Source organism: Oncorhynchus masou, unplaced genomic scaffold (assembly GCF_036934945.1).
Source record: "Oncorhynchus masou masou isolate Uvic2021 unplaced genomic scaffold, UVic_Omas_1.1 unplaced_scaffold_1306, whole genome shotgun sequence".
Classification (NCBI taxonomy): Eukaryota; Metazoa; Chordata; class Actinopteri; order Salmoniformes; family Salmonidae; genus Oncorhynchus; species Oncorhynchus masou.
In genome coordinates, this window is record NW_027002919.1 from 98,096 (window position 1) to 119,375 (window position 21,280).

Genomic DNA, 21,280 nt, shown 5'->3' on the forward strand with positions numbered 1-21,280 from the left:
ATCAGCCCATCATCTGAATGTTTCAACAATCAGCCCATAGTTTTAATGTTTCAGCTATCAGCCCATCGTCTGAATGTTTCAGCTGTCAGCCCATCATCTGCATGTTTCAGCTATCAGTCCATAATCTGGAGGTTTCAGCTATTAAACAGTCATCTGAATGTTTCAGATATCAGTCCATCATCTGAATGTTTCAGCTATCAGCCCATCATCTGAATGTTTCAGCAATCAGCCCATAGTTTTAATGTTTCAGCTATCAGCCCATCATCTGAATGTTTCCGCTATCAGCCCATCGTCTGAATGTTTCAGCTATCAGCCAATAGTCTTAATGTTTCAGCTATCAGCCCATCGTCTGAATGTTTCAGCTGTCAGTCCATCGTCTGAATGTTTCAGCAATCAGCCCATAGTTTTAATGTTTCAGCTGTCAGCCCATCATCTGCATGTTTCAGCTATCAGCCCATCGTCTAAATGTTTCAGCTATCAGCCCATCATCTGAATGTTTCCACTATCAGTCCACCGTCTGAATTTTTCAGCTATCAACCTATCATCTGAATGTTTCAGCTATCAGCCCATCATCTGAATGTTTCAGCTATCAGCCCATCATCTGAATGTTTCAGCTATCAGCCCATCACCTGCATGTTTCAGCTATCAGTCCATAATCTGGAGGTTTCAGCTATTAAACAGTCATCTGAATGTTTCAGATATCAGTCCATCATCTGAATGTTTCAGCTATCAGCCCATCATCTGAATGTTTCCGCTATCAGCCCATCGTCTGAATGTTTCAGCTATCAGCCAATAGTCTTAATGTTTCAGCTATCAGCCCATCACCTGCATGTTTCAGCTATCAGTCCATCATCTGGAGGTTTCAGCTATCAAACAGTCATCTGGAGGTTTCAGCTATCAGCCCATCATCTGAATGTTTCAGCTATCAGCCCATCATCTGAATGTTTCAGCTATCAGCCCATCATCTGGAGGTTTCAGCTATCAGCCAGTCATCTGGAGGTTTCAGCTATCAGCCAGTCATCTGAATATTTCAGCTCTCAGCCCATAATCTGAATGTTTCAGATATCAGCCCATCATCTGAATGTTTCAGCTATCAACCCATCACCTGAATGTTTCAGCTATAAGCCCATCATCTGAATGTTTCAGCTATCAGCCAGTCATCACCTGAATGTTTCAGCTATCAGCCCATTGTCTGAAATTTTCAGCTATCAGCCCATCATCTGAATGTTTCAGCTATCAGCCCATCACCTGCATGTTTCAGCTATCAGTCCATCATCTGGAGGTTTCAGCTATCAAACAGTCATCTGGAGGTTTCAGCTATCAGCCAATCATCTGAATGTTTCAGCTATCAGTCCATCATCTGGAGGTTTCAGCTATCAGCCCATCATCTGAATGTTTCAGTTATCAGCCCATCATCTGGAGGTTTCAGCTATCAGCCAGTCATCTGGAGGTTTCAGCTATCAGCCAGTCATCTGAATATTTCAGCTCTCAGCCCATAATCCGAATGTTTCAGATATCAGCCCATCATCTGAATGTTTCAGCTATCAACCCATCACCTGAATGTTTCAGCTATCAGCCCATCATCTGAATGTTTCAGCTATCAGCCCATCATCTGAATGTTTCAGCTATCAGCCCATCACCTGAATGTTTCAGCTATCAGCCCATTGTCTGAATTTTCCAGCTATCAGCCCATCATCTGAATGTTTCAGCTATCAGCCCATCAACTGCATGTTTCAGCTATCAGTCAATCATCTGGAGGTTTCAGCTATCAAACAGTCATCTGGAGGTTTCAGCTATCAGCCCATCATCTGAATGTTTCAGCTATCAGCCCATCATCTGAATGTTTCAGCTATCAGCCCATCATCTGGAGGTTTCAGCTATCAGCCAGTCACCTGGAGGTTTCAGCTATCAGCCCATCACCTGAATGTTTCAGCTATCAGTCCATCATCTGGAGGTTTCAGCTATCAAACAGTCATCTGGTGGTTTCAGCTATCAGCCCATCATCTGAATGTTTCAGCTATCAACCCATCATCTGGAGGTTTCAGCTATCAGCCAGTCATCTGGAGGTTTCAGCTATCAGCCCATCACCTGCATGTTTCAGCTATCAGTCCATCATCTGGAGGTTTCAGCTATCAAACAGTCATCTGGAGGTTTCAGCTATCAGCCCATCATCTGAATGTTTCAGCTATCAGCCCATCATCTGAATGTTTCAGCTATCAGTCCATCATCTGGAGGATTCAGCTATCAAACAGTCATCTGGAGGTTTCAGCTATCAGCCCATCATCTGGAGGTTTCAGCTATCAGCCAGTCATCTGGAGGTTTCAGCTATCAGCCAGTCATCTGAATATTTCAGCTCTCAGCCCATAATCCGAATGTTTCAGATATCAGCCCATCATCTGAATGTTTCAGCTATCAACCCATCACCTGAATGTTTCAGCTATCAGCCCATCATCTGAATGTTTCAGCTATCAGCCCATCATCTGAATTTTTCAGCTATCAGCCCATCATCTGAATGTTTCAGCTATCAGCCCATCACCTGCATGTTTCAGCTATCAGTCCATCATCTGGAGGTTTCAGCTATCAAACAGTCATCTGGAGGTTTCAGCTATCAGCCAATCATCTGAATGTTTCAGCTATCAGTCCATCATCTGGAGGTTTCAGCTATCAGCCCATCATCTGAATGTTTCAGTTATCAGCCCATCATCTGGAGGTTTCAGCTATCAGCCAGTCATCTGGAGGTTTCAGCTATCAGCCAGTCATCTGAATATTTCAGCTCTCAGCCCATAATCCGAATGTTTCAGATATCAGCCCATCATCTGAATGTTTCAGCTATCAACCCATCACCTGAATGTTTCAGCTATCAGCCCATCATCTGAATGTTTCAGCTATCAGCCCATCATCTGAATGTTTCAGCTATCAGCCCATCATCTGAATGTTTCAGCTATCAACCCATCACCTGAATGTTTCAGCTATCAGCCCATCATCTGAATGTTTCAGCTATCAGCCCATCATCTGAATGTTTCAGCTATCAGCCCATCACCTGAATGTTTCAGCCATCAGCCCATTGTCTGAATTTTTCAGCTATCAGCCCATCATCTGAATGTTTCAGCTCTCAGTCCATCATCTGGAGGTTTCAGCTATCAAACAGTCATCTGGAGGTTTCAGCTATCAGCCAATCATCTGAGGTTTCAGCTATCAGCCCATCATCTGAATGTTTCAGCTATCAGCCCATCATCTGGAGGTTTCAGCTATCAGCCAGTCATCTGGAGGTTTCAGCTAACAGCCAGTCATCTGAAGGTTTCAGCTATCAGCCAGTCATCTGGAGGTTTCAGCTAACAGCCAGTCATCTGAATGTTTCATCTATCAGCCCATCATCTGAATGTTTCAGCTATCAGCCCATCATCTGAATGTTTCAGCTATCAGTCCATCATCTGGAGGTTTCAGCTATCAGCCCATCATCTGAATGTTTCAACAATCAGCCCATAGTTTTAATGTTTCAGCTATCAGCCCATCGTCTGAATGTTTCAGCTGTCAGCCCATCATCTGCATGTTTCAGCTATCAGTCCATAATCTGGAGGTTTCAGCTATTAAACAGTCATCTGAATGTTTCAGATATCAGTCCATCATCTGAATGTTTCAGCTATCAGCCCATCATCTGAATGTTTCAGCAATCAGCCCAAAGTTTTAATGTTTCAGCTATCAGCCCATCATCTGAATGTTTCCGCTATCAGCCCATCGTCTGAATGTTTCAGCTATCAGCCAATAGTCTTAATGCAGCTATCAGCCCATCGTCTGAATGTTTCAGCTGTCAGTCCATCGTCTGAATGTTTCAGCAATCAGCCCATAGTTTTAATGTTTCAGCTGTCAGCCCATCATCTGCATGTTTCAGCTATCAGCCCATCGTCTAAATGTTTCAGCTATCAGCCCATCATCTGAATGTTTCCACTATCAGTCCACCGCCTGAATTTTTCAGCTATCAACCCATCATCTGAATGTTTCAGCTATCAGCCCATCATCTGAATGTTTCAGCTATCAGCCCATCATCTGAATGTTTCAGCTATCAGCCCATCACCTGCATGTTTCAGCTATCAGTCCATAATCTGGAGGTTTCAGCTATTAAACAGTCATCTGAATGTTTCAGATATCAGTCCATCATCTGAACGTTTCAGCTATCAGCCCATCATCTGAATGTTTCCGCTATCAGCCCATCGTCTGAATGTTTCAGCTATCAGCCAATAGTCTTAATGTTTCAGCTATCAGCCCATCGTCTGAATGTTTCAGCTGTCAGCCCATCGCCTGAATGTTTCAGCAATCAGCCCATCGTCTGAATGTTTCAGCTATCAGCCCATCATCTGAATGTTTCAGCAATCAGCCCATAGTTTTAATGTTTCAGCTATCAGCCCATCATCTGAATGTTTCCGCTATCAGGGTGCCTGAATGTTTCAGCTATCAGCCCATCATCTCAATGTTTCCGCTTATCAGCTCGTCGCCTGAATGTTTCAGCTATCAGCCAATAGTCTTAATGTTTCAGCTATCAGCTCATCGTCTGAATGTTTCAGCTGTCAGCCCATCATCTGCATGTTTCCTCTATCAGCCCATCGTCTGAATGTTTCAGCTATCAGCCAATAGTCTTAATGTTTCAGCTATCAGCCCATCGCCTGAATGTTTCAGCTGTCAGCCCATCGTCTGAATGTTTCAGCTATCAGCCCATAGTCTTAATGTTTCAGCTATCAGCCCATCATCTGAATGTTTCAGCTATCAGCCCATCGTCTGAATGTTTCAGTATTTATTTATTTAACTAGGCAAGTCAGTTAAGAATAAAATCTTATTTACAATGACGGCCGACTCCGGTCGATGCTGGGCAAATTGAGTGCTGCCCTATGGGACTCCCAATCACCGTCGGATGTCATATAGCCTGGATTTGATCCAGGTACTGTAGTGATGCCTCTTGCACTGAGATGCAGTGCCTTAGACCGCTACGCAACTCGGGAGCTATCAGACCATAGTCTTAATGTTTCAGCTATCAGATCATCTTAATATTTCAGCTCTCAGCCCATATATTCCAAAACATGCATCCTGTTTGCATCAAGGCACTAAAGTAATACTGAATACAAAGTGTTTTGTTTAGGCAATTCCAAAACACATTACTGAGTAGCACCACTCATATTTTCAAGCATGGTGGTGGCTGAGTCATGTTATGGATATGCTTGCAATCATTAAGGACTGGGGAGTTTTTCAGGGTAAAAAAATAAATAGAATTTAGTTTAGCACAGGAAAAATCCTAGAGGAAAACCTGGTTAAGTCTGCTTTCCACAAGACACTGGGGGATTAATTCACCTTTCACCAGGACAATAACCTGAATTACAAGGTCAAATCTACACTGGAGTTGCATGCCTAGAAATCATTGAATGTTCCTGAGTGGCCTAGTTACAGTTTTAACTTAAACGTCTCTAGGATAGGGGGCAGCATTTGGAATTTTGGATGAAAAGCATGCCCAAATTCAACTGCCTGCTACTCATCCCCAGAAGATGAGATATGCATATTATTAGTAGATTTGTAGATTTTCTATCCAGATTAGTAGATTTGGATAGAAAAAAACTCTGACGTTTCTAATACTGTTTGAATCATGTCTGTGAGTATAACAGAACTTATGTAGCAGGCGAAACCCCGAGGACAAACCATTCAGAATTATTATTTTTTGAGGTCACTCTCTTTTCAATGGGTTTTCATTGGGGATCCAGATTTCTAAGGGACTTGCAGTTCCTACCTTCCACTGGATGTCCCCAGTCTTTAGAAATTCGTTGAGGTTTTTCCTTTGTGTAATGAAGAAGAAGCCGTGTTCAAAACGAGGGTCACTTCATGTGTTTATTAGAGGCGCATGACTAGAAAGCAGTTTGCTTTCCTCCTGTATTGAACACAGAACATCCCATCTTCAAATTTATTGATTCTTTACTTTAAATACCTAAAATTGTATTACAAAAGTAGTTTACAGGTAACTTTTGAGATATTTTGCAGCCACGTTGCGAAGTTGGAACCGGTGTTTTTCTGGATCAAACTCGCCAAATAAATGGACATTGTGGATATATACGGACGGAATTAATCGAACAAAAGGACCATTTGTGATGTTTATGGGACATATTGGAGTGCCAACAAAAGAAGCTCGTCAAAGGTAAGGCATGATTTATATTTTTATTTCTGCGCTTTGTGTCGTGCCTTTAGGGTTGAAATATGGTTTCTCTCTTTGTTTACAGGGGTGCTATCCTCAGATAATAGCATTGTTTGCTTTCGCCGAAAAGCCTTTTTTAAATCTGACATGTTGGCTGGATTCACAACACGTGTAACTTTAATTTGGTATCTTACATATGTGATTTCATGAAAGTTAGATTTTTTTGTAATTTATTTAAATTTGGCACACTGCATTTTCACTGGCTTTGATCCCAGAGAGGTTAAATCAGCTTAAAAAATATGACAAGACTTAAAAATGTCTGTCTATCAATGTTCAACAACCAAATTGACAGTGCTTGAAGAATTTAAAAAAGAATAATGTGAAAATATTGTACAATCCAGGTCTGCAAACTCTTAGAGACTTACCCAGAAAGACTCACAGCTGTAATCCAAAGGTGTATTGATCGTCTGTTGAAGAAGGTGTGGACCAAAGCGCAGCGTGGTACACTGTATCCTCTCTACCTCTGTAACGATCGTCTGTTGAAGAAGGACCAAAGCACAGCACGGTAAACGGTATCCCTCTAGTTCTGTAACGATCGCTTGTTGAAGAAGGACCAAAGCACAGCACGGTAAACGGTATCCTCTCTAGTTCTGTAACGATCGTTTGTTGAAGAAGGACCAAAGCGCAGCGTGGAAAACGGTATCCTCTCTAGTTCTGTAACGATCGTTTTTTGAAGAAGGACCAAAGCACCACACGGTAAATGGTATCCTCTCTAGCTCTGTAACGATCGTCTGTTGAAGAAGGACCAAAGCGCAGCGCAGTAAATGGTATCCTCTCTAGTTCTGTAACGATCGTTTGTTGAAGAAGGACCAAAGCGCACGGTAAACGGTATCCTCTCTAGCTCTGTAACGATCGTCTTTTGAAGAAGGACCAAAGCACCACACGGTAAACGGTATCCTCTCTAGCTCTGTAACGATCGTCTGTGGAAGAAGGACCAAAGGGGAAAACGGTATCCCTCTAGCTCTGTAACGATTGTCTGTTGAAGAAGGACCAAAGCACAGCGGTAAATGGTATCCTCTCTACCTCTGTAACGATCGTCTGTTGAAGAAGGTGTTGACCAAAGCACAGCGTGGTAAGCTGTATCCTCTCTAGCTCTGTAACGATTGTCCTTTGAAGAAGGACCAAAGCACCACACGGTAAACGGTATCCTCTCTAGCTCTGTAACGATCGTCTGTTGAAGAAGGTGTGGACCAAAGCACAGCGTGGTACACGGTATCCTCTCTAGCTCTGTAACGATCGTCTGTTGAAGAAGGTGTGGACCAAAGCACAGCGTGGTACACGGTATCCTCTCTAGCTCTGTAACGATCGTCTGTTGAAGAAGGTGTGGACCAAAGCACAGCGTGTTAAACGGTATCCTCTCTAGCTCTGTAACGATCGTCTGTTGAAGAAGGTGTGGACCAAAGCACAGCGTGGTACACGGTATCCTCTCGAGCTCTGTAACGATCGTCTGTTGAAGAAGGTGTGGACCAAAGCACCGCACGTTAAATGGTCATACTTTTATTTCCACTCAACACTAAATAACATTAATAACAAAGAGAATGAACCAAAACCGGAAGACATTTACATTACATTTAAGTCATTTGGCAGAGCCTTATCCAGAGTGGACTTACAAATTGGTGAATTCACCTTATGACATCCAGTGGAACAGCCACTTTACAATAGTGCATCTAAATCATTTAAGGGGGTGACAAGAGAAGGATTACTTTATCCTATCCTAGGTATTCCTTAAAGAGGTGGGGTTTCAGGTGTCTCCGGAAGGTAAAGGTGATTGACTCCGCTGTCCTGGCGTAGGGGTGAGGGAGTTTGTTCCACCATTGGGGGGCCAGAGCAGCGAACAGTTTTGACTGGGCTGGAGCGGGAACTGTACTTCCTCAGTGGTAGGGAGGCGAGCAGGCCAGAGGTGGATGAACACAGTGCCCTTGTTTGGGTGTAGGGCCTGATCAGAGCCTGGAGGTACTGCGGTGCCGTATAGATCACAGCTCAGTAGACAAGCACCATGGTCTTGTAGCGGATGCGAGCTTCAACTGGAAGCCAGTGGAGAGAGCGGAGGAGCGGGGTGACGTGAGAGAATTTGGGAAGGTTGAACATAGACGGGCTAACAGCGTTCTGGATGAGTTGTAGGGGTTTAATGGCACAGGCAGGGAGCCCAGCCAACAGCGAGTTGCAGTAATCCAGACGGGAGATGACAAGTGCCTGGATTAGGACCTGCGCCGCTTCCTGTGTGAGGCAGGGTCGTACTCTGCGGATGTTGTAGAGCATGAACCTACAGGAACGGGCCACCGCCTTGATGTTAGTTGAGAACGACAGGGTGTTGTCCAGGATCACGCCAGGTTCTTAGCGCTCTGGGAGGGAGGACACAATGGAGTTGTCAACCGTGTTGGCGAGATCATGGAACGGGCAGTCCTTCCCCGGGAGGAAGAGCAGCTCCGTCTTGCCGAGGTTCAGCTTGAGGTGGTGATCCGTCATCCACACTGATATGTCTGCCAGACATGCAGAGATGCGATTCGCCACCTGGTCATCAGAAGGGGGAAAGGAGAAGATTAAATGTGTGGGGTAAAGGATAGCAATGATAGGAGAGACCATGTGAGGTTATGACAGAGCCAAGTGACTTGGTGTATAGCGAGAATAGGAGAGGGCCTAGAACAGAGCCCTGGGGGACACCAGTGGTAATAGACGCGTGGTGAGGGGAGATAGATTCTCACCACGCCACCTGGTAGGAGCGACCTGTCAGGTAGGACGCAATCCAAGCGTGGGCCGCGCCGGAGATGCCCAACTCGGAGAGGGTGGAGAGGAGGATCTGATGGTTCACAGTATCGAAGGCAGCCAATAGGTCTAGAAGGATGAGAGCAGAGGAGAGAAGTTAGCTTTAGCAGTGCGGAGCGCCTCCGTGATACAGAGAAGAGCAGTCTCAGTTGAATGACTAGTCTTGAAACCTGACTGATTTGGATCAAGAAGGTCATTCTGAGAGAGATAGCGGGAGAGCTGGCCAAGGACGGCACTTGTTCAAGAGTTTTGGAGAGAAAAGAGAGAAGGGATACTGGTCTGTAGTTGTTGACATCGGAGGGATCGAGTGTAGGTTTTTTCAGAAGGGGTGCAACTTCGCTCTACTTGAAGACGGAAGGGACGTAGCTCCGCGGTCAGGGATGAGTTGATGAGCGAGGTGAGGTAAGGGAGAAGGTCTCCGGAAATGGTCTGGACAAGAGAGGAGGGGGATAGGGTCAAGCGGGCAGGTTGTTGGGCGGCCGGCCGTCACAAGAAGCGAGATTTCATCTGGAGAGAGAGGGGAGAAAGAGGTCAGAGCACAGGGTAGGGCAGTGTGAGCAGAACCAGCGGTGTCGTTTGACTTAGCAAACGAGGATCGGATGTCCGACCTTCTTTTCAAAATGGTTGACGAAGTCATCTGCAGAGAGGAGGACAGGGGGGAGGGGGAGGAGGATTCAGGAGGGAGGAGAAGGTGGCAAAGAGCTTCCTAGGGTTAGAGGCAGATGCTTGGAATTTAGAGTGGTAGAAAGTGGCTTTAGCTTCCCAGAGACAGAGGAGGAAAATGTAGAGAGGAGGGAGGAAAGGATGCCAGGTCCGCAGGGAGGCGAGTTTCCCTCCATTTCCGCTCGGCTGCCCGGAGCCCTGTTCTGTGAGCTCGCAATGAGCCCTCCGCTTCCCGAGCCACGGAGCGGGGAGGGGAGGACCATGTTAAGCCGGCCTGGAGGATAGGGGAACATAGAGAGTCAAAGGATGCAGAAAGGGAAGAGAGGAGGGTTGAGGAGGCAGAATCAGGAGATAGGTTGGAGAAGGTTTGAGCAGAGGGAAGAGATGATAGGATGGAAGAGGTTTACAGAGAGCCTCAGGGGGGAGAGAGAGCGAAGGTTGGGACGGCGCGCTTCCCAGTTGAGTAGGGGCAGTGTGGGAAGTGTTGGATGAGAGGAGAGGGAAAAGGATACAAGGTAGTGGTCGGAGACTTGGAGGGGAGTTGCAATGGAGGTTAGTGGAAGAACAGCATCTAGTAAAGATGAGGTCGAGCGTATTGCCTGCCTTGTGAGTCTGGGGGGAAGGTGAGAGGGTGAGGTCAAAAGAGGAGAGGAGTGGAAAGAAGGAGGCAGGAGGAATGAGTCAAAGGTAGACATGGGGAGGTTAAAGCCCCTCCGTCCCAGGACTGTGAGAGGTGAGCCGTCCTCAGGAAAGGAGCTTATCAAGGCATCAAGCTCATTGATGAACTCTCCGAGGAACCTGGAGGGCGATAAATGATAAGGATGTTAAGCTTGAAAGGGCTGGTAACTGTGACAGCATGGAATTCAAAGGAGGCGATAGACAGATGGGTAAGGGGAGAAAGAGAGAATGACCACTTGGGAGAGATGAGGATCCCAGGGTGCCACCACCCCACTGACCAGAAGCTCTCGGGGTGTGCGAGAACACGTGGGCTGGACGAAGAGAGAGCAGTAGGAGTAGCAGTGTTAACTGTGGTGATCCATGTTTCCGCTCCCAGTCCTGAACAGTCCTGTAAACACCCCTACTCTTACGATAAGTGTCATGGGATCTTTAATGACCTCAGAGATTCAGGACACCTGTTTAACATTCCATCCGAAAGACGGCACCCTACACAGGGCAGTGTCCCCAATCACTGCCATGGGGCATTGGGACATTTTTTTAAATGTATTATTATTATTATTATTTTTATTTTTTAGACCAGAGGAAAGAGTGCCTCCCTACTGGCCCTCCAACACCACTTCCAGCAGCATCTAGTCTCCCATCCAGGAACTGACCAGGACCAACACTGCTTAGATTCAGAAGCAAGCCAGCAGTGGAATGCAGGGTGGTATGCTGCTGGCTACTGTAATTAGGGGTAAAGGATAGATAATAGACAGTAACAGCAGTATACTGTAGTTAGGAGTAAAGGACAGATAATAGACACTAACAGCAGTATACTGTAGGTAGGGTTAAAGGATAGATAATAGACAGTAACAGCAGTATACTGTAGGTAGGGATAAAGGATAGATAATAGACAGTAACAGCAGCACACTGTAGGTAGGGGTAAAGTGACTAGACAACAGGATAGATAATTGACAGTAACAGCAGTATACTGTGGGTAGGGGGTAAAGGATAGATAATAGACAGTAATAGCAGTATACTGTAGGTAGGGGTAAAGTGACTAGACAACAGGATAGATAATAGACAGTAACAGCAGTATACTGTAGGTAGGGGTAAAGGGTAGATAATTGACAGTAACAGCAGTATACTGTAGGTAGGGGTAAAGAATAGATAATAGACAGTAATAGCAGTATACTGTAGGTAGGGGGTAAATGATAGATAATAGACAGTAACAGCAGTATACTGTAGGTAGAGGTAAAGTATAGATAATAGACAGTAACAGCAGTATTCTGTAGGTAGGGGTAAAGGATAGATAATAGACAGTAACAGCAGTATACTGTAGGTAGGGGTAAAGGATAGATAATAGACAGTAACAGCAGTATACTGTAGGTAGGGGAAAGGATAGATAATAGACAGTAACAGCAGTATGCTGTAGCCTAGGGAGTAAAGGATAGATAATAGACAGTAACAGCAGTATACTTTAGGTAGTGGTAAAGGATAGATAATAGACAGTAACAGCAGTATACTGTAGGTAGGGGTAAAGGTAGATAATAGACAGTAACAGCAGTATACTGTAGGTAGGGGTAAAGGATAGATAATAGACAGTAACAGCAGTATTCTGTAGGTAGGGGTAAAGGATAGATAATAGACAGTAACAGCAGTATACTGTAGGTAGGGGTAAAGGATAGATAATAGACAGTAACAGCAGTATACTGTAGGTAGGGGGTAAAGGGTAGATAATAGACAGTAACAGCAGTATACTGTAGGTATGGGTAAAGGATAGCTAGACAGTAACAGCAACGGGTACTGTAGCAATTTGATTCGTTATTTAGAAGTCTTGTTTTAACAGTCTTATGGCATTTATGGAAAAGCTGTTCAGGATATTGTTGTTTCCAGACCTACTCTACTGGTACTCCTTGACCATGTGCGGTAGCAGAGAGAACAGTCTGTGACCTGGGTGAATGGAGTCTGGAGCCTCAGGGAGGACCATGTTAATTCCTTAGCGCTACTTGAAGCTCTCGTGCCCCCTCGGCTTCCCATTGACTCCGTACCGTCTGTTTACAGTCTGGAGCCTCAGGGAGGACCATGTTAATTCCTTAGCGCTACTTGAAGCTCTCGTGCCCCTCCGCTTCCCATTGACTCCGTACCGTCTGTTTACAGTCTGGAGCCTCAGGGAGGACCATGTTAATTCCTTAGAGCTACTTGAAGCTCTCGTGCCCTCCGCTTCCCATTGACTCCGTACCGTCTGTTTACAGTCTGGAGCCTCAGGGAGGACCATGTTAATTCCTTAGCGCTACTTGAAGCTCTCGTGCCCTCCGCTTCCCATTGACTCCGTACCGTCTGTTTACAGTCTGGAGCCTCAGGGAGGACCATGTTAATTCCTTAGCGCTACTTGAAGCTCTCGTGCCCCTCCGCTTCCCATTGACTCCGTACCGTCTGTTTACAGTCTGGAGCCTCAGGGAGGACCATGTTAATTCCTTAGCGCTACTTGAAGCTCTCGTGCCCCTCCGCTTCCCATTGACTCCGTACCGTCTGTTTACAGCCTGGAGCCTCAGGGAGGACCATTTTAATTCCTTAGCGCTACTTGAAGCTCTCGTGCCCCTCCGCTTCCCATTGACTCCGTACCGTCTGTTTACAGTCTGGAGCCTCAGGGAGGACCATGTTAATTCCTTAGCGCTACTTGAAGCTCTCGTGCCCCTCCGCTTCCCATTGACTCCGTACCGTCTGTTTACAGCCTGGAGCCTCAGGGAGGACCATGTTAATTCCTTAGCGCTAATAGAAGCTCTCGTGCCCTCCGCTTCCCATTGACTCCGTACAGTCTGTTTACAGCCTGGAGCCTCAGGGAGGACCATGTTAATTCCTTAGCGCTAATAGAAGCTCTCGTGCCCCTCCGCTTCCCATTGACTCCGTACCGTCTGTTTACAGTCTGGAGCCTCAGGGAGGACCATGTTAATTCCTTAGCGCTAATAGAAGCTCGTGCCCCTCCGCTTCCCATTGACTCCGTACCGTCTGTTTACAGTCTGGAGCCTCAGGGAGGACCATGTTAATTCCTTAGCGCTACTTGAAGCTCTCGTGCCCCTCCGCTTCCCATTGACTCCGTACCGTCTGTTTACAGTCTGGAGCCTCAGGGAGGACCATGTTAATTCCTTAGCGCTACTTGAAGCTCTCGTGCCCCTCCGCTTCCCATTGACTCCGTACCGTCTGTTTACAGCCTGGAGCCTCAGGGAGGACCATGTTAATTCCTTAGCACTACTTGAAGCTCTCGTGCCCCTCCGCTTCCCATTGACTCCGTACCGTCTGTTCACAGCCTCGCTATTGTTATTTTATTGTTTAACTTTTTTTCCTTGAGTTTATTTCGTAGATATGTTTTTAACTGTTCTTAAAGCTGCATTGTCGGTTATAAGCAAACATTTAAGGTGTACAGCTGCTGTACTCGGAGAACGTGACAAATAAAATGTTCTTTGATTTAATACGAGGGTGGAGTGGAAATCATCTGTGGATCTGTTGGGGAACATTGGAGTGGGTCCATGTTGTTGTCCTCTGTTTGCCACTGTTTGGTCTGATGTCTCTCTCTCTGTATACATTTGAAGTCGGAAGTTTACATACACTTAGGTTGGAGTCATTAAAACTCATTTTTCAACCACTCCACAAATTTCTTGTTAACAAACTTTCGTTTGGGAAGTCGGTTAGGATATCTACTTTGTGCATGACACAAGTCATTTTTCCAACAATTGTTTACAGACAGATTATTTCCCTTATAATTCACTGTATCACAATTCCAGTGGGTCAGAAGTGTACATACACTAAGTTGACTGTGCATTTAAACAGCTTGGATGTATTTCAAGGCCTACCTTCAAACTCAGTGCCTCTTTGCTTGACATCATGGGAAAATCAAAAGAAATCAGCCAAGACCTCAGAAAATAAAATGGAGTCATACCGCCCAGGAAGGAGCTGCGTTCTGTCTCCTAGAGATGAAGGTACTTTGGTGTGAAAAGTGTAAATCAATCCCAGAACAACAGTAAAGGACCTTGTGAAGATGCAGGAGGAAAGAGGCACAAAAGTATCTATATCCACAGTAAAACGAGTCCTATATCGACATAACCTGAAAGGCCGTTCAGCAAGGAAGAAGCAATTGCTCCAAAACCGCCATAAAAAAGCCAGACTACGGTTTGCAACTGCACATTGGGACAAAGATCGGACTTTTTGGAGATATGTCCTCTGGTCTGATGAAACAAAATAGAACTGTTTGGCCATCGTTTTGTTTGGAGGAAACAGGGAGAGGCTTGCAAGCCGAAGAACACATCCCAATTGTGAAGCACGGGGGTGGCAGCATCATGTGGTGGGGGTGCTTTGCTGCAGGAGGGACTGGTGCACTTCACAAAATAGATGGCTTCATGAGGAATAGATGGCATCATGAGGAAAATTATGTGGATATACTGGAGCAGCATCTCAAGACATCAGTCAGGAAGTTAAAGATTGGTCGCAAATGTGTCTTCCAATTGGACAATGACCCCAAACATACTTTTAAAAAAATGGCTTAAGGACAACAAAGTCAAAGTATTGGAGTGACCATCACAAAGCCCTGACCTCAATCCTATAGAAATGTTGTGGCAGAACTGAAAAAGCGTGTGCGAGCAAGGAGGCCTACAAACCTGACTCAGTTATATCAGCTCTGTCAGGAGGAATGGGCCAAAATTCACCCAATTTATTGAGGGAAGCTTGTGGAAGGCTACTCAAAATGTTTGACCCAAGTTAAACAATTTATAGGCAATGCTATAAAATGCTAATTGAGTGTATTTAAACTTCTGACCTACTGGGAGTGTGAATAAATAAATTAAAGCTAAAATAAATAATTCTCTCTACTATTTTTTTGACATTTCACATTCTTAAAATAAAATGGTGATTCGAACTGACCTAAGACAGGGAATGTTTACTAAGATGAAATGTCATTAATTGTAAAAAAAAATGTATTTGGCTAAGGTGTGTACATTTCTGACAACTGTATATATTATATTGTGGTGATGTGAACCCCAACCCATTTCTCTCCCTGTAGTGAAACCAGACCCCCCTGAAAGGGTGGTGGCCACTCCCATCCCCAGCAACGTGCGTCGTCTGGAGGTCACCTGGAACAGTCCCTCAACCTGGCCTGATGTAGAGATCTTCCCCCTGAAGTACTTCCTACGATACAGACCCCTCATTAGAGACCAGTGGCAACACGTGAGTCAGAGCCTTTCTATCACTACTGTAGTAGCTGGGTGAATGTAGTATCTACACTGCATGATGCGGGTAGCCTAGTGGTTAGAGCGTTGGACTAGTAACCGGAAGGTTGTGAGTTCAAACCCCCGAGCCGACAAGGTACAAATCTGTCGTTCTGCCCCTGAACAGGCAGTTAACCAATGCACATGTTCCCAGGCCATCATTGAAAAATAAGAATGTGTTCTTAACTGACTTGCCTGGTTAAATAAAGGTACCAAAATTAACTTGTAAGTCGCTCTGGATAAGAGCGTCTGCTAAATGACTTAAATGTAAAATGTAAATGTAAATGATGAACAATGTGAAAGATCACCTTTCCTTTATACAGTCTGCAGTCTCCAATGCACTACCATCCTCTCAATACCACTGCATTACCATCCTCTCAATACCACTGCATTACCATCCTCTCAATACATATGCATTACCATCATCTCAATACCAATGCATTATCTCAATACCAATGCCATCCTCTCAATACCAATGCATTACCATTCATCTCAATACCAATGCATTACCATCCTCTCAATACCAATGCATTACCATCCTCTCAATACCAATGTATTACCATCCTCTCAATACCAATGCATTACCATTCATCTCAATACCAATGCATTACCATAATCTCAATACCAATGCATTACCATCATATCAATACCAATGCATTACCATCCTCTCAATACCAATACATTACCATCCTCTCAGTACCAATGCATGATCATTCCTCTCAATACCAATGCATTACCATCCTCTCAGTACCAATGCATGATCATTCCTCTCAATACCAATGCATTACCATTCCTCTCAATACCAAAGGATTACCATCCTCTCAATACCAATGCATTACCATTCCTCTCAATACCAATGCATTACCATCCTCTCAATACCAATGCATTACCATTCATCTCAATACCAATGCATAACCATCCTCTCAATACCAATGCATTACCATTCATCTCAATACCAATGCATTACTGTCCTATCAATACCAATGCATTACCGTCCTCTCAATAACAATGCATTACCATCCTCTCAATACCAATGCATAACCATCCTCTAAATACCAATGCATTACCATCCTCTCAATACCAATGCATTACCATCCTCTCAATACCAATGCATAACCATCCTCTAAATACCAATGCATTACCATCATCTCAATAACAATGCATTACCATCCTCTCAATACCAATGCATTCATTCCTCTCAGTACCAATGCATTACCATTCCTCTCAATACCAATGCATTACCATCCTCTCAATACCAATGCATTACCATCATCTCAATACCAATGCATTACCATTCCTCTCAATACCAATGCATTACCATCATCTCAATACCAATGCATTACCATTCCTCTCAATACCAATGCATTGCCATTCCGATAACAATACATTACCATCATCTCAATACCAATGCATTACCATTCCTCTCAATAACAATACATTATCATCCTCTCAATACCAATGCATTACCATTCCTCTCAATACCAATACATTACCATCCTCTCAATACCAATGCATTACCATCCTCTCAATACCAATACATTACCATCCTCTCAATACCAATGCATTACCATTCATCTCAATACCAATGCATTACCATCCTCTCAATACCAATGCATTACCATCATCTCAATACCAATGCATTACCATTCATCTCCATACCAATGCATTACCATCCTCTCAATACCAATGCATTACCATTCCTCTCAATACCAATGCATTGCCATTCCTCTCTATACCAATGCATTACCATTCCTCTCAATACCAATGCATTACCATCATCTCAATACAAATGCATTACCATCCTCTCAATACCAATGCATTACCATAATCTCAATACCAATGCATTACCATCATCTCAATACCAATGCATTACCATCCTCTCAATACCAATACATTACCATCCTCTCAATATCAATGCATTACCATTCCTCTCAATACCAATGCATTACCATCCTCTCGATACCAATGCATTACCATTCATCTCAATACCAATGCATTACCATCCTCTAAGTACCAATGCATTACCATCATCTCAATACCAATGCATTACCATCCTCTCAGTACCAATGCATTACCATCATCTCAATACCAATGCATTACCATTCCTCTCAATACCAATGCATAAACATTTCCTATAGATGAATCCTGCCTAAATTGTACTGAGTTCTGCCATGATGCCCTGATCAGAGGTCAGATTCCCTCCATCACTGGTTTCATGTGTTTGCAGAATGTTAGTGTACGTATTGATTATACTTTCTATATTACAGAGGACAGGGCTCACATTTCTTCCTGGACAGTAGACTGTATAATTGATATACGAAGTCATGAACTCGGTGGGACGTCGATGGAATATTCTCCAAACCCTCATAAAACCCATGAAATTTGTCTTGAACATGAATATCGTATGTTACCAACGTTCTGTGTGTTTGGTCGGACACTACATCCTAATACTGAGTTCCACTCCCCTTTGTGCCCTCAGAACATCAGGTCATAGACTGTACAAGGTGTCGAACGCGTTCCACAGGGATGCTGGCCCATGTTGACTACAATGCTTCCCACAGTTGTGTCAAGTTAGCTGGATGTCCTTTAGGTGGTGAACCATTCTTGACACACAGGAAACTGTTGAGTGTGTAAAACCCAGCAGCGTTGCAGTTCTTGACACAATCTAACCAGTGCGCCTGGCACCTAATACCATACCCCGTTCAAAGGCACTTAAATATTTTGTCTTGCCCGTTCACCCTCTGGCACACATACACAATCCATGTCTCAATTGTCTCAAGGCTTAAACATTCTTCTTTAACCTGTCTCCTCCCGTTCATCTACACTGATTGAAGTGGATTTAATAAGGGATCGCCTGGATTCACCTTGTCAGTCTATGTCATGGAAAGAGCAGGTGTTCCTAATGTTTTGTCCACTCAGTGTCTATACAACTATGTAAAATGTTGTTTTTGATGTTGAGACGGCTGCAGTGGACCCTTAAAGGAGTTGTCCCTCGATGTAACAGCTCTGGAGTTCTTCAATCATTTCTCTCTTCTTCTTCTTCTCTCTAGGTTGGAACACTGACATCCCTTTCCTTGCAGTATTCAGTGACACTCAATATGGATTGTTTGTTGTTGTTTGGTTTTAATCCTCCATTCCCACATGTTCCCACTATTTGATACATGAAAAACCTTTGGTTCAGGTGGTCAGGCTATTCGTCATGTCAGGGGAAGTGGTGACGGTATGAGAGCAGCAGCCTGGGAGCAGAGTGTTGAAACGACACGTTGTTTCCTTCTCACAGACAGGTGTAGAACTGGTTATTCCCAGTGTAATAGTGTTTCCCTAAAGGAGATTTGTTTTCTCCATAATGGGTTGAAGTGCCTCCATCTACTAATGCTGACCATGTGGTCCACATCAGCAGTGATCCTCAGTATTGTTAGTTCGTTGTTGTGTCATTTATTACATCACTTTGTTTTAATCAATAATATCACACTTCCTGTGTTTCTACCTCTTCTTTCTGATTGGCTGTCTGGTGCTTCTATCTGATTGGTGTGTTTCAGGTGGAGTTGTCAGACAGTACGGCCCACACCATAACGGATGGTGCTTCTCTCTGATTGGTGTGTTTCAGGTGGAGTTGTCAGACAGTACGGCCCACACCATAACGGATGGTGGTTCTCTCTGATTGGTGTGTTTCAGGTGGAGTTGTCAGACAGTACGGCCCACACCATAACGGATGGTGCTTCTCTCTGATTGGTGTGTTTCAGGTGGAGTTGTCAGACAGTACGGCCCACACCATAACGGATGGTGCTCTCTGATTGGTGTGTTTCAGGTGGAGCTGTCAGACAGTACGGCCCACACCATAACGGATGGTACTTCTCTCTGATTGGTGTGTTTCAGGTGGAGTTGTCAGACAGTACGGCCCACACCATAACGGATGGTGCTTCTCTCTGATTGGTGTGTTTCAGGTGGAGTTGTCAGACAGTACGGCCCACACCATAACGGATGCGTACGCAGGGAAGGAGTACATCATCCAGGTGGCGGCTAAGGACATGGAGATCGGCACCTGGAGTGACTGGAGCGTCGCGGTGCACGCTACCCCCTGGATGGACAAACCCCAACAGATCCCCTCCACCACCGAGCAGGAACCACTCCTCGGTACGTACCCCAACCCTGACCCAAACCCTGACCCAAACAGATTACCTCCACCACCGAGCAGGAACCACTCCTCGGTACGTATCCCAACCCTGACCCAAAAAGATCCCCTTCACCACCGAGCAGGAACCACTCCTCGGTACGTACCCCAACCCTGACCCAAAAAGATCCCCTCCACCACCGAGCAGGAACCACTCCTCGGTACGTACCCCAACCCTGACCCAAAAAGATCCCCTCCACCACCGAGCAAGAACCAGATACCCCAACCCTGACCCAAAAAGATCTTCACCACCGAGCAGGAACCACTCCTCGGTACGTACCCCAACCCTGACCCAAAAAGATCCCCTCCACCACCGAGCAGGAACCACTCCTCGGTACGTACCCCAACCCTGACCCAAACCCTAACCCAAACAGATCCCCTTCACCACCGAGCAGGACCCACTCCTCTGTATGTACCCCAACCCTGACCCAAACCCTGACCCAAACAGATCCCTCCACCACCGAGCAAGAACCACTCCTCGGTACGTACCCCAACCCTGACCCAAAAAGATCCCCTTCACCACCGAGCAGGAACCACTCCTCTGTACGTACCCCAACCCTGACCAAAACCCTGACCCAAACAGATCCCCTCCACCACCGAGCAAGAACCACTCCTCTGTACGTACCCCAACCCTGACCCAAACCCTGACCCAAACAGATCCCCTCCACCACCGAGCAAGAACCACTCCTCTGTACGTACCCCAACCCTGACCCAAAAAGATCCCCTCCACCACTGAGCAGGAACTGCTCCTCAGTATGTAGCCATTACAACACACACTCTTCGGAGGACACATTTTGATATTTTTTCAGCTTTTCTGTTTCATACATTTTACATACATGGTACTTTTACATAAAGAAATCACATAACAATAATAAATTAACAAACAAAGCTCTTTAATCCTGCCCCTCAGCCTCTCTCAGCCCATCCCACCTATCACCATAGACCTCATCTCTTTAATCCCTCCCCCTCAGCCACTCTCAGCCCATCCCACCTATCACCATAGACCTCAGCTCTTTAATCCCTCCCCCTCAGCCACTCTCAGCCCATCCCACCTATCACCATAGACCTCAGCTCTTTCATCCCTCCCCCTCAGCCACTCTCAGCCCATCCCACCTATCACCATAGACCTCATCTCTTTAATCCCTCCCCTCAGCCACTCTCAGCCCATCCCACCTATCACCATAGACCTCATCTCTTTAATCCCTCCCCCTCAGCCACTCTCAGCCCATCCCACCTATCACCATAGACCTCATCTCTTTAATCCCTCCCCTCAGCCACTCTCAGCCCATCCCACCTATCACCATAGACCTCATCTCTTTAATCCCTCCCCTCAGCCACTCTCAGCCCATCCCACCTATCACCATAGACCTCATCTCTTTAATCCCTCCCCTCAGCCACTCTCAGCCCATCCCACCTACTCGTTCTGAGGTTTTTCATTCATTTTACTATTTTCTACATTGTAGAATAATAGTGAAGACATCAACACTATGAAATAATACACCTGGAATTATGCAGTAACCAAAATTATTGGTGTCCTTTAGT

The 21,280-nt window shown here is 45.2% G+C and overlaps 1 protein-coding gene across 1 annotated transcript in view; it reads left to right on the forward strand.

Moving 5' to 3' along the window:
- Positions 1–21,280, forward strand: part of LOC135530262 (ciliary neurotrophic factor receptor subunit alpha-like) — a 61,815-nt gene that overhangs the window by 26,281 nt on the left and 14,254 nt on the right. The window contains exons 3-4 of the mRNA XM_064958611.1: positions 15,363–15,526; positions 19,512–19,837. Coding sequence (XP_064814683.1) covers positions 15,363–15,526; positions 19,512–19,837 — 490 coding nt within the window. The remainder of the gene's footprint in view (positions 1–15,362; positions 15,527–19,511; positions 19,838–21,280) is intronic.